The 17,123-nt window shown below is 38.6% G+C and overlaps 2 protein-coding genes across 2 annotated transcripts; both read left to right on the top strand.

Moving 5' to 3' along the window:
• Positions 1-72: 72 nt before the first annotated feature.
• Positions 73-6,095, top strand: LOC132193372 (macrophage mannose receptor 1-like). The gene is made up of 30 exons (XM_059614008.1): positions 73-120; positions 174-273; positions 334-446; positions 498-923; positions 982-1,015; positions 1,234-1,301; positions 1,356-1,458; positions 1,519-1,748; positions 1,809-1,862; positions 1,918-1,951; positions 2,003-2,073; positions 2,138-2,240; positions 2,295-2,560; positions 2,620-2,679; positions 2,757-2,790; positions 2,929-2,996; positions 3,055-3,157; positions 3,301-3,551; positions 3,608-3,664; positions 3,723-3,756; positions 3,813-3,883; positions 3,942-4,050; positions 4,106-4,217; positions 4,297-4,435; positions 4,488-4,547; positions 4,615-4,651; positions 4,713-4,771; positions 4,824-4,926; positions 4,987-5,231; positions 5,287-6,095. The coding sequence occupies exons 1-30, from the start codon at positions 73-75 to the stop codon at positions 5,293-5,295; spliced, it is 3,201 nt and encodes a 1,066-aa protein (XP_059469991.1). The 3' UTR covers positions 5,296-6,095.
• A 1,023-nt stretch (positions 6,096-7,118) lies between these two features.
• On the top strand, positions 7,119-16,350 carry LOC132205600 (ubiquitin-like modifier-activating enzyme 1). Its single transcript, XM_059634750.1, has 7 exons — positions 7,119-7,699; positions 7,846-8,553; positions 8,704-9,107; positions 13,632-14,340; positions 14,452-14,655; positions 14,714-14,937; positions 15,346-16,350. The coding sequence occupies exons 1-7, from the start codon at positions 7,151-7,153 to the stop codon at positions 15,827-15,829; spliced, it is 3,282 nt and encodes a 1,093-aa protein (XP_059490733.1). The 5' UTR covers positions 7,119-7,150; the 3' UTR covers positions 15,830-16,350.
• The last annotated feature ends 773 nt before the right edge of the window (positions 16,351-17,123 follow it).

Genomic DNA, 17,123 nt, shown 5'->3' with positions numbered 1-17,123 from the left:
ATTTGACGCAGAGGATGCAGTATTTCATCGGACATCAGCAAAACGCGGTTGCCACACATTTACCAGTTCAAAATGTGGACTGATGCGGTAGTGATCGTCACGTTATTAGCAACGTTTATGGTTTCGCTGAAACATATGAAATACATTTTACAAATGATTTGATTAATTTTTAGGATCATTGGAATATAATTGAAGCCTCAAATGCCGTGTTAGTACGACCGGGCATCCTACAGGGGCAAAGAAAGATACATATAAAATTTGAAGCTCAAAGGAGTATGCCACGATTTTTTAATATTCTTTTATATTTTCAATAAATGTGCATATACATGACAGAAAAATACATCGGAAGGGTCAGGATTGAGAAGTGTTGTGGAAATTCCAAGTGTAATGGTGTAACAACAAAAACAACTACTTTTAATAAAACAACAAAAATCACCTTCTCAATCGTATTTATAATAAACTCGGTAAGAATAATTATAAAAAAACCCTCCAAACAGGCGGCTTCCACGACGGCAGGATTAGACATTACAACCCTGGCTGAAGTGCCCACACAGCCCACTGACCAACCAACATCTGAATTACCAACGCCTGCTCCCGTGGAGGCGACGACAATTGCTGCTGTTGTCGATCCAGTAACTACTTCCCTTTCAGACCCGGGTTCAACTCCAGGGCCAAGTTCCGGCGCCACAGATCCTTCCACTGCAGGGCCGATAAACCAGCAAAATACCCCTTCAGTTGCACCCAATTCTGACCCTGTAACAACAATTGCTGGTGCAACAACGGCTGCAGGAACTACTACTATTGCAGCAGCAACTACTATTGCAGGAGCAACTACTATTGCAGGAACAACTACCACAACCGTTACCACCACTGTAACAACTACTGAGAAACCACTTTGCCTTCCATTCACCTGCTCATCTGGGGTAATGAATAATTTTTAATATCAGCGTTTTTTAACTTTTATTACAAATGCAAACTCAGGCTTCTAATTTGGGACCCAATGGAAGAGTACCTGGTATGACTATAAACTTTAATGAGGGGAGAGTGGGGAAAAGTAAATTTAATAAAAAATATATTATTTTTATGCAACCTGTTTAACTTCTCGGGTCTGCGGGTTGCGTCTCTCCTTCCTTGCAGGCGGTAGCAACACTTTGTGATATGTTTGAAAACTGCTTAAAAATGTTTAATTTTCTACTTCAATATGATGATCTTAAATTTGCGTAACTTTTGAAGCTTCAGCGGTCACTGACGGAGTTTTGAAAGAGTCTGGAAATAGGCAGTACATGTTCAGCTCAAGCTTAGTAAATAAATAATTTAAAAAAGTATAAATTTTAATATTTTACTAAATCATATAGAAAACGTGGTCAGATGCAGGAAGTGCATGTTGTGCTCTCGGCATGAGTCTTTTGAGCTTGGAAACCGACGCTGAATATTTAGCAATTGCGGATATAGCGGACAGTAGGCAAAAATTTATTATATTGGAAACATTATATTCCTGCTCGCTTCCGTTCTGCGTAGCAAATGGACTGATCGGCGAGTTTTTTACTTCCGGAAGCGATAATAAAGTTGAGAACTCTTATGTTTGGTGCACATCCAACAATACAACAATTGCTTCTCCAAAATGGGCCGTTGGTGAGCCGAGCGACAAATCGGGAAGCGAAAATTGTGTGGTTGTAATTACTGCTTCGGGGAAAAATTCCACTCTTGGTGATAAATCGTGCACCGTAGCAACGAAATTCATATGTGAAGTAATTTTCAATTTTTGGAAAACTTATTTAAATATAAAAAAAAATTAAAAAAAAAAATAGCTGCCGGTCACCCCATTAAAAGACACATGCTTGCCTTACACTTGCCAATCAAATGTAACTAATGAAAATTCTTTAAAATAACTTTATAATTAAACATGACAATTTTTAGCCCAGCCTTCTAGGTTCTGACGGCCAAGTTAATAGTAAGAAGGAGATTAAATATTCTGCTCAAACCGCTCATTTGTTATTTGTAGTGACTGGATCAAGTGTAGATGGTGACTTCATGGTTATTTGTAATAGGCTTTATTTTGTCAGTAAAACAGCCGTAATTATTTATTTTTATTCCTTGCGATCAATTCCGTAATGTTATTATAAATTTAATTTTCAAGAAAACATGGCAAGATAGTGCTGCTGAGTGTTGCAAAAGGAAAATGAGACTTATCGCCGTGGAAACTGACCAAGAACAGAAATGCCTGGCTGATTTTATATACAGTAAATTCACCGACAGTTTATTAAAATTAATCCTTTTAATTCGCATGGGCCCAGGTCCATTTGGAAATTATTATATCGGCACCTGGTTGTGGAACAGCGGCTCGGACATGTATCATGAAGGACTTTACAACTGGTGTTATTCGGACAACACAGTGGCAAATATTAGCTTTTCCACGGAACTGAAGTTTGCACCTAGCCAGCCCGACAATGCTGGGAATAATGAAAACTGCATCAATTATCTCGTCTCCTCCGCTCCTCCTCCAAATAATTTTGTCTACAATGATTACCCTTGCACAGGTTCACTGCGATATGTTTGTGAAGTGCTTTAAAAAAAATTAATATTGAATGCCAAAAAATTAATTAATATTAAAACTGACAGAGACCGTTAAATGGAGAGGTTCCTTTTCCTGAATGTCCTGCGATCAATTGTATTTCAGAGGTTAGTAGCAAAGGGAAAGGAAATTATTTCCCCAAAGAAAGTAAAAAAAAAAATAATAATAAATTAATTACCTCAAGCCTGCAAAAGTAGCAGAGTCCAAGAAATGGTTATGTAAGTGCAAGACTTTGAAAAAATTAATTTAATGGCTTTGAGAAAGGAATAAATTTTATATTTATAATTGAATTTTTAATTTACAGACTTTTTTTACTGAAAGATATTTAACTAAAAATCATTGTTAAAAAAATTTAGCATCGTCGGCAGCAATTGGAGATTTCTACAGTGGATGCGGCAGGCAGTATTTCGTTAGTGTGGCCACGGTTAAAATTATTTTTCATGATAAATTTATGAACATTCGAAAATGTTTACTTCATGCAGAAAATACGTGATGACGCCATGGCCGAGTGTTGCAAATATGGCCTTCAGCTTTTGAGCGTCGATTCCTATGACGAGCTCGCATGTATAAAGGATATGAACAATTGTGGGTTGGAAATCTCTATAGAGTTCCAGTAAATTTAAAAATTATAACTGTTTATAATTATTAATAGATAATCTAAATCAAAATTGCAAAAAAAAAAATGCGGAATTCAATATTAATAAATCTGTATTTTTAATTTTCTCCAGTCGAAGCAAAGAAAGCGGGCAGGTATTGGACTTCTGCTTCAAACAAGGGCCCTGTTAATAACTACGGGTGGTGCACCACAAACAAATTTCTGTCCAATGACACCAATAACACCATTTGGGCGACAAATCAGCCGGACAACCCTTATAATGACAAGTGCGTAACGCTCAACATTGCTGTTGGAGATGTTACAGCAACAAATTACAAACTTAACGGAGCAGCCTGCAGTTTGTCTCTGCCTTTCATTTGCGAGGTATGACTTAAATCTCCATTAAAAAATAATAAAATATAAGGAACTTTATTTCCAAGGGTGATATGCCTCCATGCAATGCCACTTGTCCCAGGAACTGCACATCAAAACTTGAAGTATAAATTTTATTGATTCTTTATTTGATAACGTATTATTTATTTTCTTTAAAAACAGAAAACTCGTTTTAATACCAAAAATGAGCTCACTGGTAAAATTTGAATTTTGTTTTCCATTAAAAATTATGGATATATACAATTCTTATAGCAACCGCTTCTTATGGAAAGTGGATTACCGGCTGCGGTGGAAGCACGTATTTGTTTTCCATCGATAGAAAAGTTATTTTAAATCCCACTTACAAAAAACTAAAATTGAAAATAAATTTATGCTTTGCAGTTAAGTTGGGACGATTCTTACGATTTTTGCTGCAAAATTGGCATGAGTCTTGTTAAAATGGAGACCTACGATGAATACAAATGTCTTTTTGAATTCAACAACAACAACAGTAATATTTATTTCCACTTTTTGTTGAGTCAAATTAGAAATTAAAAAATTTCCAGCCGACCTTCGAGTTTCGCTTGACATGTGGACTTCTGCAAATGACAGGGACTGTTTGTACAATTTCGAGTGGTGTGACGATGGAGCTATACTTTACAGAAACGACTCTAGATGGTACTTTTATTTTAGTGATATAAAAATCTAAAAAAAAAAAAAAAAAAAAAAAAAAAAAAAAAAAAAAAAAAAATGAAAGGTGGACAGCTGCGGGAGGGCAGCCAAATAACGCTGGGAACACTCAAAAGTGCGTCAACGTGAACTACGCGCCCGGTCCAATTGCGAACGCCTACCTGAATGATTGGACGTGCGATACAGTGTGGAGCTTCATTTGCGAAGTATTTAAATGTAAAATGTTTTTTTATTTTTTAATAAAGAAGTTAAAAATAGATGCCAGCAATACCAAATCCAACGTCAGTGGTGTGCACAGACTATCCATGCGCCACGGAGGTACAGTACACGCAGGATATTAAAAAATGAGGCTTTGAAACTTGGCTTTGTGATTACATTTTTTTAGGCCGCGAAAGTTAGCCAGTTCCAGGCAATGACATCGTGTAAGATAATTAAATATAAGATAATAATTCTTGAAAATCAAGATCACTTGTAAATTTTTAGCCGCTAGTGGCGTTTTTAAAACGGCTTGCGGAAGAAAATACTTTTTCAGCACTGGAGTCGTATAATTTAAAATTATGTAAAAAAAATTCCAATTTGCAACTTTTCATATAGTTGTCGTACAAAAACGCTGTTACTGAGTGTTGTAAATATGGCATGCAGCTTCTCAGCATTGAAACGTTGGCTGAGCAAAATTGTCTCGTGGACCTGAACAATGGTGCGAATTATAATTTCTCCTCAAATATTACATTTTTTTTTTCATCTATAAAATAAAAAGCTGACACGAAATACATTGCGAATTTTTGGACGTCTGGTACAAACGATGGCATCGGCAGGGAGCGCACGTGGGGTTGGTGCCCCTCAGGTCAACTGATGACCAAAGATCTCTTTTGGGCTGCCGGTGAACCGAATTTATTTTTCACGGAGAATTGCGTCTCGTGGCTTCTGACGACTGGTACCGCATACAATTTGCATACCATGAGCTCTCAAAATTGCGATCTTTCGAACAGATATATATGCGAAGTACTTGAAATTAACCGTTTAATTTTATTTGGTATATTGACATTTGTTGTTTCAGGAAATTTGATTTTCATCATTAATCAGCACTCGGCGCCGATCATAGATTTTTTTATAAACGTTTTTTAGCTCATGAAATTTCTCCAATCCCAAATATATGCAGTCAATTAAACTAATTTATAATTGTTCAATTCGGCAAATTGAAAAGAATGTATGATGGTAAATTATAATATGCACTATATCTATGTGCTGTTAATTAAATTTTTAAAAGCAATATTATCCGGTAAATATCATTATTTTATAATAATTAAAAATAGATTTTAAAGATTTTCATTTTGAGCCAATTCTAACGTACTTTTTGAATGTCTGGCATCTAATATTGCATATAGTGCAAGTACTTGTAGTTTTGGCCAAACTTATTATAGTGTAGAAAACACCTAAAATACAATTCATTGTGAATTTTTGGACGTGTCTGGTACAAACAATGGCGTAAAGCTGGAAGTGCCCCTCTTTCAGGTCAACTGATGTCCACTGGCTTAATTTTGGGCCGCCGGAGAACCGAATTTGATTTTCACAGAAAATTGCGTTTCATGGGCTTCATGGCTTTTGACGTCTGACTCGCCATACAATTAAAGCACTTTAAGCTGTAGCAGTTGCGCTCTTTTGAACATATTTATTTGCGAACTAGTATAAGAAAATAATCTAAATAATATTTCAAGAAAAAAGTTTTGTTACTTGAGGAAAATTGATTTTCGCAGTTAATCAGCATTGAATTGTAAGACCCCTCTGTCGAGAAATCAAACTGGTACTATGGGAAGAAAGTGGATTATTTTAAATAATATATTTAAATTTCTAAAAAAAAGTTTGTAATAATTTGATTGAAATAAATTGATCAAATTTGCACCAAATCACTAATGTTACTTTAAATTAAACTACACGTTATTCAATTAAAAAGAGGAGATTATATATTAGCTTAGAATTTGAAAAATAAGCTTTTAATAGCAAAATATTTTTGTTCTTTTTATGCAATAGTTTTATCAGTTTTTTCATAAGGAACAAAACTGTCCGTTATCTTGCAGAATTCAATAACTGAATTAGTGAATTGTCTCAAAATTAATTGAAACACCTGATATCAATTCATTTGGCATTCGCAAAAACTTCTATCTAGTTTTATTCCACTTATGTGCCAAGTTTCCTACCAAGTTTATGCCAAACTTAATTTATATGAGAGGCGATGAGAGGGATATGTAATTTTATGAAAAATGAGTAATGAAATCATTTCAAACGATGCGCTAAAATTTAGCATTGGTTTACCATTTTTCAAATTTTAAAGTTTAAAAAATAAATAGTCTTTGTACAACTGAAAATTGTAAAGTGACACTTCCACAAGAGTGCAGATAGATTTAAAATTTAGGGAAATTCCAAACATGTTTATGTAGGTCAAATCCGTCAAGGCTTATTTAATTTTGTTCACATAACTATATCCAGATAAAAAAAATGTACAAATTAAAATTGAAAAAAAAAAATATTGCTGGTTTACAGCCGCTTGAAGTTGCCAGCAAGACCGCCGGCCTCTGCTGCATGATTGTGGAATTCTTTGCGGGAGAAAAAATTATTCAAAGAGCGAACTAATAGCGAGTTCCATCCGCAAAAGGCGAAATCTTGTGTGAATGCAACAGTTTCAGTGACATAGGGTGGGGGGTGGGGGAACTGACTGTGACTGTTCATGTTCGACGTTCACGCAAGTTCAAACTCGCTCTACGCCAGCAACAAGCGGTCGACCAGTGCCAGTGCAAGCGAAAGAAGATTCTCGATTCTTGGTGCGAAAATTCCCAATTGTTGGTTTGTGACCGCGAGTGTTAAGCAAGAATTCAAGTCTCTTTGACTTTCTTTAACGGTTTTTCGGCGACGAATTCTTTGACAAAATGCAGAATTCTTCGTGCAGCGGATCTGCGGAGGAAGCCGTTGACCCGCCGACCAAGAGGCTCAAGACGTGTGCTGAGGCGGCCTCGTCAGCAGACGCCGACAAGCCATCGTCGGTCCCCGGCCACAGCACCGGCCCAATGCCATCCGACGCCAACCAGCACTACCAGCAGCAGCAGCAGGGCACCGACCCGGAGTCTCAGAAGCTCCAGTATAACATGGACGAGAACCTCTACTCGCGCCAGCTATATGTCCTGGGCCACGAAGCCATGGTGCGGATGGCCAGGTCTGTGGTGCTTATCTCGGGGCTCGGAGGCCTCGGAGTCGAAATTGCCAAGAATGTGATCTTGGCCGGCGTGAAGAAGGTCGTGCTACATGACACCAAGCTGGTGTCGAAGGCCGACCTTGCCACCCAGTACTTCGTGAGGTACGCCGACATTGGACGCAACCGCGCAGAGGCCTCATGCCAGCGCCTGGCTGAGTTGAACACCTACGTCGATGTCGAGTTCTACATTGGTGAACTGACCCCTGATTGCATCAAGGAATGTGCTGTAAGTCTTAAATACTTTGGTTTAAATCAACCTCTGACCCACTTTCTTAACCTTGAAACAACCCTCAAACTAAAAATTATTTTTCAAAACTTTTAACAAAGTTTCCAAAGAAGATACCTTTCATACTCATTTACTTAAATTTTCAGGTTGTTGTTTTGACCGAGACAACCAGGGATGAGCAGCTGCGCATTTCTGAGATCACACACCCCTTGAACATCCCGTTCATCGTGGCTGACACCGTGGGTGTATTTGCTCAAGTCTTCTGCGACTTCGGCACTCAGTTTGTTGTCAGGGACATAAATGGTGAGAACCCCATCAGCACCATGATTGCCAGCATCACCAACGACACAGAGGCTGTGGTGACGACCGTGGAAAAGCACGGCTTTGAGGATGGAGACCACGTGATATTCAACGAAATCAAGGGCATGACTGAGTTGAATGCCGACCCAATGCAGAGCCCTGAGGCTCAGGCTCACCGAATCAAGGTCTTGGGTCCGTACACATTCTCCATTGGGGATACAACTGGCCTGTCCCATTACACTGGTGGTGGGGTGGCCACACAGGTCAAGATGCCCGACAAAGTGGATTTTCTGCCTTTCAGCAAAGCTCTGGGCAAGCCAGAGTTCGTTATGACCGACTTTGGCAAATTTGATAGCCCTCCTGTTCTGCATGCCGCCTTTACGGCTCTGCACAAGTTTGTGAAGAACAACAATCGCCTTCCAAAGCCATGGAATGAGGCTGACGCCTCCTCTCTGCTCAGCCTTGTTGAGGGCAACTTAAACGAAGGTGATGGCAAACTCATCAAGACCTTCAGCTACACTGCAGCTGGTCAGTTGGCCCCGATGTGTGCTGTGGTAAGTTGGAAATAAAGCTCATGATTTAGAAGTTTTGTCCCGTTTTGTCCTGAGAAAATTTTCACCTGAGTTTAAGAAAGAGATACATATTTTCATATTGTATCCCTTTCATTATATATATTACTTAATTTACTTAAAATCAATTTTCAGATCGGTGGAATTGTTGCCCAAGAGGTGATGAAAGGTTGCAGTGGCAAATTTTTCCCAATCAAGCAATTCCTCTACTTTGATGCCATCGAGTGTTTGCCAGAGGACTTGAAGCCAGTGGAGAACTTTGAAATCCCTGATGTCCGTTATGCCTCACAAGTGTGCGTTCTTGGTCACAAATTCCAGGAGAAGTTGGGCAAGCTTCGCTACTTTATCGTCGGTGCTGGCGCCATCGGTTGTGAGCTGTTGAAGAACTTCGCCATGTCTGGAGTGGGTGCTGGCAAAGATGGCATTATCTTTGTCACAGATATGGACCTCATTGAGAAGTCTAACCTGAACAGACAGTTCCTGTTCAGGCAGCACGACGTCCAAAAGGCTAAGTCTTCCTGCGCTGCTAAAGCCATCAAGTAAGTCAAATATTATCTCGCATATGAACACAAATTCTGTGTCAATAATACATTTGGGTTGGCAGCACTGCTTCGGTAAGGAAAACACTGGTTTAGGAGGGTCGTGTGTCTAATTTCGCCTTTTTTCCCTGAGTTGAAGGCCATGGCATCTGCACATGTGCCGTGGAGGTCACCACAAGGGTACGCTGCCCAGCCACCCATAAATTGTGGCCCTTCTTACGGACATACAGAAAATAGAGCAAAATTCCATCATCCAGCATGGCCCGAAGGAACTCCACCCACCCCCGGACAGGAGATGGCGCCAAACCCTCTGCAAAATGGAAACAATGGACCAGTTCTCAACTCAGGAGGTTTTGGACAGACTTATGCAGGAGGTTCGGCTCCTCCGGGAGCTGTAGTAACGTTGGAGGAAATCATTCAGCGTGTTTTCCAGCATGTCACGCTGCAATTCTCAAATCAGCTCAAAATTCAGAATGACCAACTTGGCGAAATGTTCAGTAAAACAGTATCTTTGATGCAGGAGGAATTCGAAAAGGAACGTTTGTCCTGGAAGGAGAGAGATGAGAAGCACGAGGCTAAGCTGAGGGAGCTTGAGCGGAAGGTCCTTTTCTACGAGAAGAATGCAGAAAATGAGTCGAGCGGTACAGATAACAGACGGAGGCAATTTCACGGCAGGTATCAGAGAGGTTATTATCCACCAATTGCTCCTCTGACAAAGGCTGATGACACACCCTGCGTGAACCAATACATCGATCGCTCTGCCCAACTCGATGAGGCCCTGAAGAATGATGAGTCGCTCGCAGTGGAGGGAGCCAAGGTCAAGTTTGTTGAACATCAAGGGGTCAGTCTACTGGATGCCAAGCAAGAGATAAAGGCACACGCCATAGCCTCTGATCTCTGGACCAGCACGGGGGCTGCACAAGAGGTTACGGCGGCGGTGGGCAAACCAAAAGCGGAGCCGGGAAAGACTGAAATAGGCGGAATCATCAGAGAGAAGACTGAAAAGTACGGTACTGTGTTTCACGTGGTAACTAAAATGAGGTCCCCCCACAAGTTGCACAAAGCACCTGAGCCTTTCCTAAAGGGAGTGAAGACTGCATTTGCTAAGCTGGCCCAAGTCATTCGAGAGGAAGAGATTGACGAGATTGCAATGACCTACATGTGCAGTGGCATGGACAGGCTGCATCGCCTCTGGGTCTTGGACACTCTGTACGAAGAACTTCGAGATGTCCCTGTCACTGTTCATCTGTACAACAAGTATGTCTCCAAACGCTGGGGAAACTGTGGGAATTTGTTCAACCCAAAGGAGGCCAGAGAGGAAGAAGAAGAGACTGGAGGGAAGCCGGATGACGGAGAGCAGCTAAATGATGCCCCTAATTCGCAGACTGTTGCACCCAGGGAGAGAAGCAAGCGCAACTGTGGTGCTCGTGAGAAACTTTCTTTATAGATTTCCCTTGTCGAAACAGCGACGTGAGTAACTTAAAATTAGGGCTTTGGAATTGTGAAGGGCTTACGAAAGCATATGAATCTCCGATTGCAACAGAACTGCAAAATTATGATATTCTTCTTTTCACGGAAACATTTTTAAAGAAACCACTTCACATTCCTGGTTTTTATTCAAGGCAAGTTTTAGCTTCACAAAAGGAGGCAGGGCGACCGATGAGGGGAATTTCCGTGTATTTTAATTCTAGGTTAGGAAATTTACTAAATGTGAAATATTTGGAAAACTTCATAATTCTAAATTTTGATGACATTACAGTAGTAACATGCTATTTAAATCCGAAGATACGTTCTACAACAGTGACTAATGAACTTCTCTCAATCCTTAAATATGTTGAAAATTTTGAAAATTTCATTTTGGCTGGAGACTTTAATTGCCGACTGGATACTAAAAACAGAAAAATTGACTCGCTGCTTGATTTTGCTGAGGAAAACAGTCTGACAATAGTAAATGAATATCCATATAAAAGTACCTACGACTGTAGTAATGGTCATAGTGTGGTTGATTTAATCTTCAAAGGGCCAAAAATTTACACCGAAAATTTTAAAATTTGCCCAACCATAAGAAAACATAATTTTATTTCAATAGAATTTAATTTCACGAAACAAAAGAACAGAAATGGGGACATGTCTTTGAATAAGAAAAATTTTAAATTAGATGAAAACATACTTAAAGAGCTTATTGAGACTAAATATAAAAATATTCTAAGAACAAATCTGGAAAAGGGGGACGTTGAAGAGTTTTATAAAAATATGATAAATATTATGAAAGAGGCCGACATTCCTCGTAGGCAAACTGAACGGATTAGTCAACCGTGGTTTGATTCTGAATGCTACGAATTAAAACAGAAATTGAACGAATGGAGAGAGTGCTTGGAAGTGGCTGAAAGTTTAAATGTAACTAGTATAATCAAGATTCTATTACCGCACTATACCGCAATAAAAAGAAATTACAAAAATGTGTGTGAAATGAAGAAGAACGCTTTTGTGCAAATGAAGGAGTTGGACATTTTAAAAGAGGCGGAGCAGAATAAGTGCTATAAAATTCTCAAGTTGAGCAAAAGTTTTTACAATACAAACAATATAATGATGGATGAATGGGAGTGCAATTTTGAAAAAATTTTCAACGAGAAAAAATTGAGTGAAAATGAATCTTTAAATCTGAAAGAGATGATAGTAGATTACAGAAATGATATAAATTTTTCACCTATTATGGAAGAAGAAGTTTTGTTAGCATTAAAGAAAATGAAAAACGGGAAATCCCCTGGACCTGACAAAGTGAAGAATGAAAATATTAAACTACTTGTTGAATCCTTACTCCCCGAAATAACGCAATTTTTCACCAAATGCTTGGAGCTAGGAACATGTCCAGAGGAATGGAGGCAGTCAAATCTAAAACTCTTGTATAAGGGAAAAGGGGACGCGGAAAATACAAATTCATATAGAGGAATATGTATTAGTTCGGCTTTTTACAATCTGTTAGATCGTGTACTGCATGCACGTATCTACTCATCTTTGATTCACGAGATTCCAGGCAATCAATATGGTTTTGTGAAAGGAAAATCCACTTTACAGGCAATTAAGTCCTTAGTTAATAACATTCAAGAGACAGTTTATAAGAAGAAATCACCCTTATATGCCTTATTTTTGGATGTAAGTAAAGCTTTTGACTCAATAGATAGGGCGTTTATTTTTAAGAAGTTAATAGAAAGCAAGAAGCTAACGTTCACGGAGTTAAATTATTTAGCTCACAACTTAGACTTAAATTTCTTGAGAATAGTAGATGGAGTAACAGTATCAAAACTTATTACACAATCAAATGGGGTAAGACAGGGGGGATGCACGTCCCCATTTCTGTTCAATTACTCTTTAGCTGATATAAATAATATTCTACGAGATTTGCCAAACGTGAAAGCCATTTATTATGCAGATGATATTGTTTTAACCTCAGAAAAATTAAGTGACTTGAAAATTGCTTTAGCCAGAATGAAAGAATTTTTGTTAAAACGCAGTTTGAAACTTAACTTGGAAAAGTGCAAATTCATGAAATTTAGAAATAAGGGTCTAGGAAAATATGCATTAAGTGACCGCCTAGATTTAGGTGGAATTGAAATAGAGAGAGTTGCTGAGTTTACATATTTAGGAGTTACTTTTCAACCATCAGGAATCTCTTTTGGAAAGCACATTGAAAAAAGAACAAGAGCTGCATTGCTGGCCACTTATAATATACGAGAACTAAAACAATTATCCATTGAAACAGCACACAAGCTATTTGATCTAAAAATTTCCCCAATTGCGTCCTACGGCATTGAAGAAATATGGCCTTTCCTAACAAAGACTGATTTTGAAAATCTTGAAAAAGTCAAAACAAGATATTTAAAAAGAGTTTTAGGACTGTCCAAGTATATTAGATCTAGATTTGTGTATGAATTAGTTGACACTGATCTCTTTGTATCGGACTTACAGGTAAAATATTCTCTAACTGAAACTGAAGCATTCCAGAAATTTTGTGTGTCTAAATATTTAAACAAACTTGAGATATGTGATGAGTTCTACGAGACAGAAACTATGAAGAATAAAAATTGGCAATGTGCAATGTTCAGTGATCGCCAAGTGTTTACGAGATTTGCCTGTCACGGGTACCACTATTTATTTTGTAAGAATAAAAATTTTCATTCTCAAGCGACAATAGATTGTGAATGCAAGCACTGCGGTAAGAAATGTTCACAATATCATATTCTTGAATGTAATGAACGAAAACTAAGCCTAAGAGAGGCTGCAAAAATCAAAATTAACTAATTTTGTACTTTGTAATAATTATCGAAACAAGCTTAATTGTAAAATTAATTTTAGGAAGACAAATTAGCTTTAGACACCCGTTGTACACCTAGTTGTGTTCAATAAATACTCTATCTATCTAATAATACATTATCTAACTCTTTAATTTAAGACAAGAGATTGATTTGTGTCTTATTTGAGATAGCTTTGACATTATATTTTTCTTAAAGTTTAATTTTTTTCTAGAGCAATGAACCCAGAAGTAAATATCACTGCTCATTTGAACCGTGTCGGCCCTGACACTGAATCGATTTACAACGACGAGTTCTTCCACAACTTGGATGGCGTGGCTAACGCACTGGATAATGTAGACGCAAGGATTTACATGGATCGTCGTTGCGTTTATTACCACCTGCCCCTGCTTGAATCTGGAACCTTGGGCACCAAGGGCAATGTGCAGGTGGTGGTGCCATTCATGACTGAGTCATACAGCTCATCGCAGGACCCACCTGAGAAGAGCATCCCCATTTGCACCTTGAAAAACTTTCCAAACTCCATCGAGCACACACTGCAATGGGCGCGTGATGCTTTCGAAGGCCTCTTCACGCAGGCAGCCGAGAGTGCCTCTATGTTCCTCAAGGACCCTAATTTCATCCAGCGCACGCAGACCCTGCCAGGGTGCCAACCAGTGGAAGTATTCATAGCAGTGAAAAAAGCTCTCGTCGACCGCCCTAAAAACTTCCAAGACTGTGTCGCCTGGGCACGCAACTACTGGCAGGAGCAGTACTCAAATCAGATCAAACAGCTCCTTCACAATTTCCCTCCCGACTTAAAAACGAGCACTGGCCATGACTTTTGGTCTGGACCCAAGCGCCAGCCAACACCTTTGGAGTTTGATATCAGAAATGAGGTGCATTTGGACTTCATTGTTGCTGCTGCCAATCTTCTTGCGCAGGTAATTGATACCTAAATGTGAACTATTTTTAGTGATTAAAATTAAATCTGATGGTAAAAAAAAACCTGTTGTACAACTTTCTTTTTTACAATATCGTAATTAAATTTGCAGGTTTACGGCATTCAGAAGAACTTAGACCGGCAAAGGGTGACAGAAATGGTCCAAGCTGTACATGTTCCTCATTTTGTGTCAAGGGATGGCGTGAGCATTGCTGAGAATGATTCGCAGTTGGCTAATGACAGTGCGGACATGGACCAAGAAGAAAACATTGTCCAAGAACTGGAGGAAGCTAGAAACCAAGTGGCTGGTCTCATAGTAAGAACAATTAATTAAAAGAACCTTCCATCATCAAGAAAATAATTTATTTTTACAGATTAATCCCTTGGACTTTGAGAAAGATGATGATAGCAACCAGCACATGGATTTCATTGTTGCTGCATCAAACCTGAGGGCGGCTAACTATGGCATCGAGCCTGCAGACAGACATCAGAGCAAGTTGATCGCCGGCAAAATCATCCCAGCCATCGCTACCACAACTAGTGTGGTTTCCGGACTAGTCACCCTAGAGCTCTTCAAGCTGGTTCGCCTTGGTTACACGTAAGAATAAAATATTCAATTTTCCATCATTTTTAAAAGAATAGCTTTTTAAAACAAATCAAAAGTACCAAAAAGTAAGAAAAGATAAAAAAATGCCATTGTTAAAATGAAGAAAAAAAAAATTCATATTAGAAAAATATTGAAAGTGGGTGAAATGGTGCACATAAAAAAACTTATACCTTTTTGCCTAATGTAAAATGATTTCATCAAAGTGAGTATATGGACTTAGCAACATAACCCTTTCGCATTTCGATATTTTTCTAATATCTAAAAACTGCGCATTTTTTGTACTACATTCTATTGATTTGCTTTCCAAATGGAACAGACACTTTCTTTATATCATATTATGTTGTTGTTTATCTGCCCAGGAAAGATTTAATGAATCAAGCGTTTATTTTTGTTGTACAGTCGAATGGACCGAGATTGCAGCAAAGAGATTTGGGGTACTGAGGGGGCACCACCTGTGGACGCCAAGAAGCTGGCCTGCTTCAAAAATGGCTTCGTGAACCTGGCTCTGCCCTTGTTTGCCTTCTCTGAGCCACTGGCCGCTGCCCGGCAGGCCTTCAACGGCAGGGAATGGACCTTGTGGGACCGCTTTGAATTCAACCAGGAAATGACCCTGCATGGGTTGCTTGATCACTTCAGAGACGTGTATGGCCTAGAAGTGACCATGCTCAATCAGGGCGTGGTTTTACTCTATGCCTCCTTCTTCGACGAACAGAAGAAAAGTGAGCGGTTGGCTCTCACAATCCCTGAGCTGGTACGCCGACTGACCAAGAAAAATATAGAGCCTCATGTGAGGGCTCTTGTTTTAGAAATTAGTTGTGACGATGTTGCAAGTGATCAGGAAGTTGATGTGCCGTACATCAGGTACCAACTGCCTCCGAAGTGACTCCTCTCCTTCCTAGTGCAGCATAACAATGTTAATAATTTAATAGATGGCTTTCTCTTCTCATGTATCCTATTTGGTTTAATTAAATTGCAACTTTTTCATCACTGGGAGTAATAGCACATTAGACTCATTGTTAACTACTATAAATGTAATTAAACTATTTATTTACACACTGCTCTGTCAATGAACAAACGATCTATTGTCTTGCTAATCGCTGACGCTTGATCAAACTGATGAATTTTGTAGAGCGTTGCACTCAGATGGTAGACGCATTTCGTGATCTGACTATAAATGTTGAACAAAGAAGCTACCAAAGTTGATCATTATTAATTCTTAACATCAATTAAGATAAATTTTAGTCTGTGTAAGTACAAAATATTTAATGAATAATTTCATCAAAAAACTTGCATTGTAGTGGAGAAAAACAAAGTTTTCAAGTCTTAATTTCATACAGAGACATTTTTCACTCTTGTTTTTTTTATCGCTCACTTTCTTGTGCTCGGATAATTTATTTGCTGTCAATAAAAAATAAATATTCATTTGCTTGGTTTTCATTCATTTTGAACCTAGCTTAACCTAGCTTAGGAATTATATAAATATAAACTAGTATTTTTGTTTGTTTGATGGAATTGTTGTGGTGCAAAACTATTTAAAGGGAGGAAAGGCGCGCTTTGAAAACACGCACCCTCAGTGGCATTTGCCAAACACCTGCCTTATTTATATTCACAACTGATGGAGAGTCCTCGTTCCGTTTCAGATGCTACAAAAAAAATATATATTTCTATTTTGAAACTTTTTCCTGAAAACCACAAAATACAAAGATGTGAATGGAGCTGCTGAGAAAGAAGCATAAGCAGCAAGAGAGACATCTCTGCAGCGAACTTCAAGTAGGCGAAATTGGTAATTCTCATGAGCAAATAATCATTAAACTCAACTCATGCTTTATTAAAGTAAAAAAAATCTGGTAACTTCAGACGCATAGAATCAAAACACTGGAAATTTCAAGCAGCTCTAACTCTAAGCCTTCTTAGACCAAGAGGAGAAAGATGAGTCCTTGGCCCTCAGATTGCATAAACATGCAAAAACATCGAGCAACATTGGCCACAGGTTACTGCTATTTAGGCTATTATAGTGTTGAGACTTGAGAGCGGCAAGGCCGGCAAGGAAATATAGCTACGTGCCCTGCTTTAGGTAATATATTTCTTACACTAAATTCTAAAAAAAAAGATAATTTAATGTTTTCAGACAAAACACGCACTGTTAACAAACTTAAAAAATAAATTCATTGATTTAG

This window comes from Neocloeon triangulifer, unplaced genomic scaffold, assembly GCF_031216515.1.
Source record: "Neocloeon triangulifer isolate White Clay Creek 2 clone unplaced genomic scaffold, ASM3121651v1 ptg000001l, whole genome shotgun sequence".
NCBI lineage: Eukaryota > Metazoa > Arthropoda > Insecta > Ephemeroptera > Baetidae > Neocloeon > Neocloeon triangulifer.
Note: the sequence above shows the minus strand (reverse complement) of the source record. Positions and strands in the feature narration are given on the sequence as shown.

What these genes read in the sequence shown, in the direction of transcription:
- LOC132193372 (XM_059614008.1), top strand. Translation starts at nt 73, where the DNA reads ATGTGGACTGATGCGGTAGTGATCGTCACGTTATTAGCAACGTTTATG. An exon ending in CAAAAATCACCTTCTCAATC is followed by an intron (nt 447 to 497) that starts GTATTTATAATA and finishes CCCTCCAAACAG; the next exon opens with GCGGCTTCCACGACGGCAGG. An exon ending in ACATGTTCAGCTCAAGCTTA is followed by an intron (nt 1,302 to 1,355) that starts GTAAATAAATAA and finishes TAAATCATATAG; the next exon opens with AAAACGTGGTCAGATGCAGG.
- LOC132205600 (XM_059634750.1), top strand. Translation starts at nt 7,151, where the DNA reads ATGCAGAATTCTTCGTGCAGCGGATCTGCGGAGGAAGCCGTTGACCCG. An exon ending in ATTGCATCAAGGAATGTGCT is followed by an intron (nt 7,700 to 7,845) that starts GTAAGTCTTAAA and finishes TTAAATTTTCAG; the next exon opens with GTTGTTGTTTTGACCGAGAC. An exon ending in TGCGCTGCTAAAGCCATCAA is followed by an intron (nt 9,108 to 13,631) that starts GTAAGTCAAATA and finishes ATTTTTTTCTAG; the next exon opens with AGCAATGAACCCAGAAGTAA.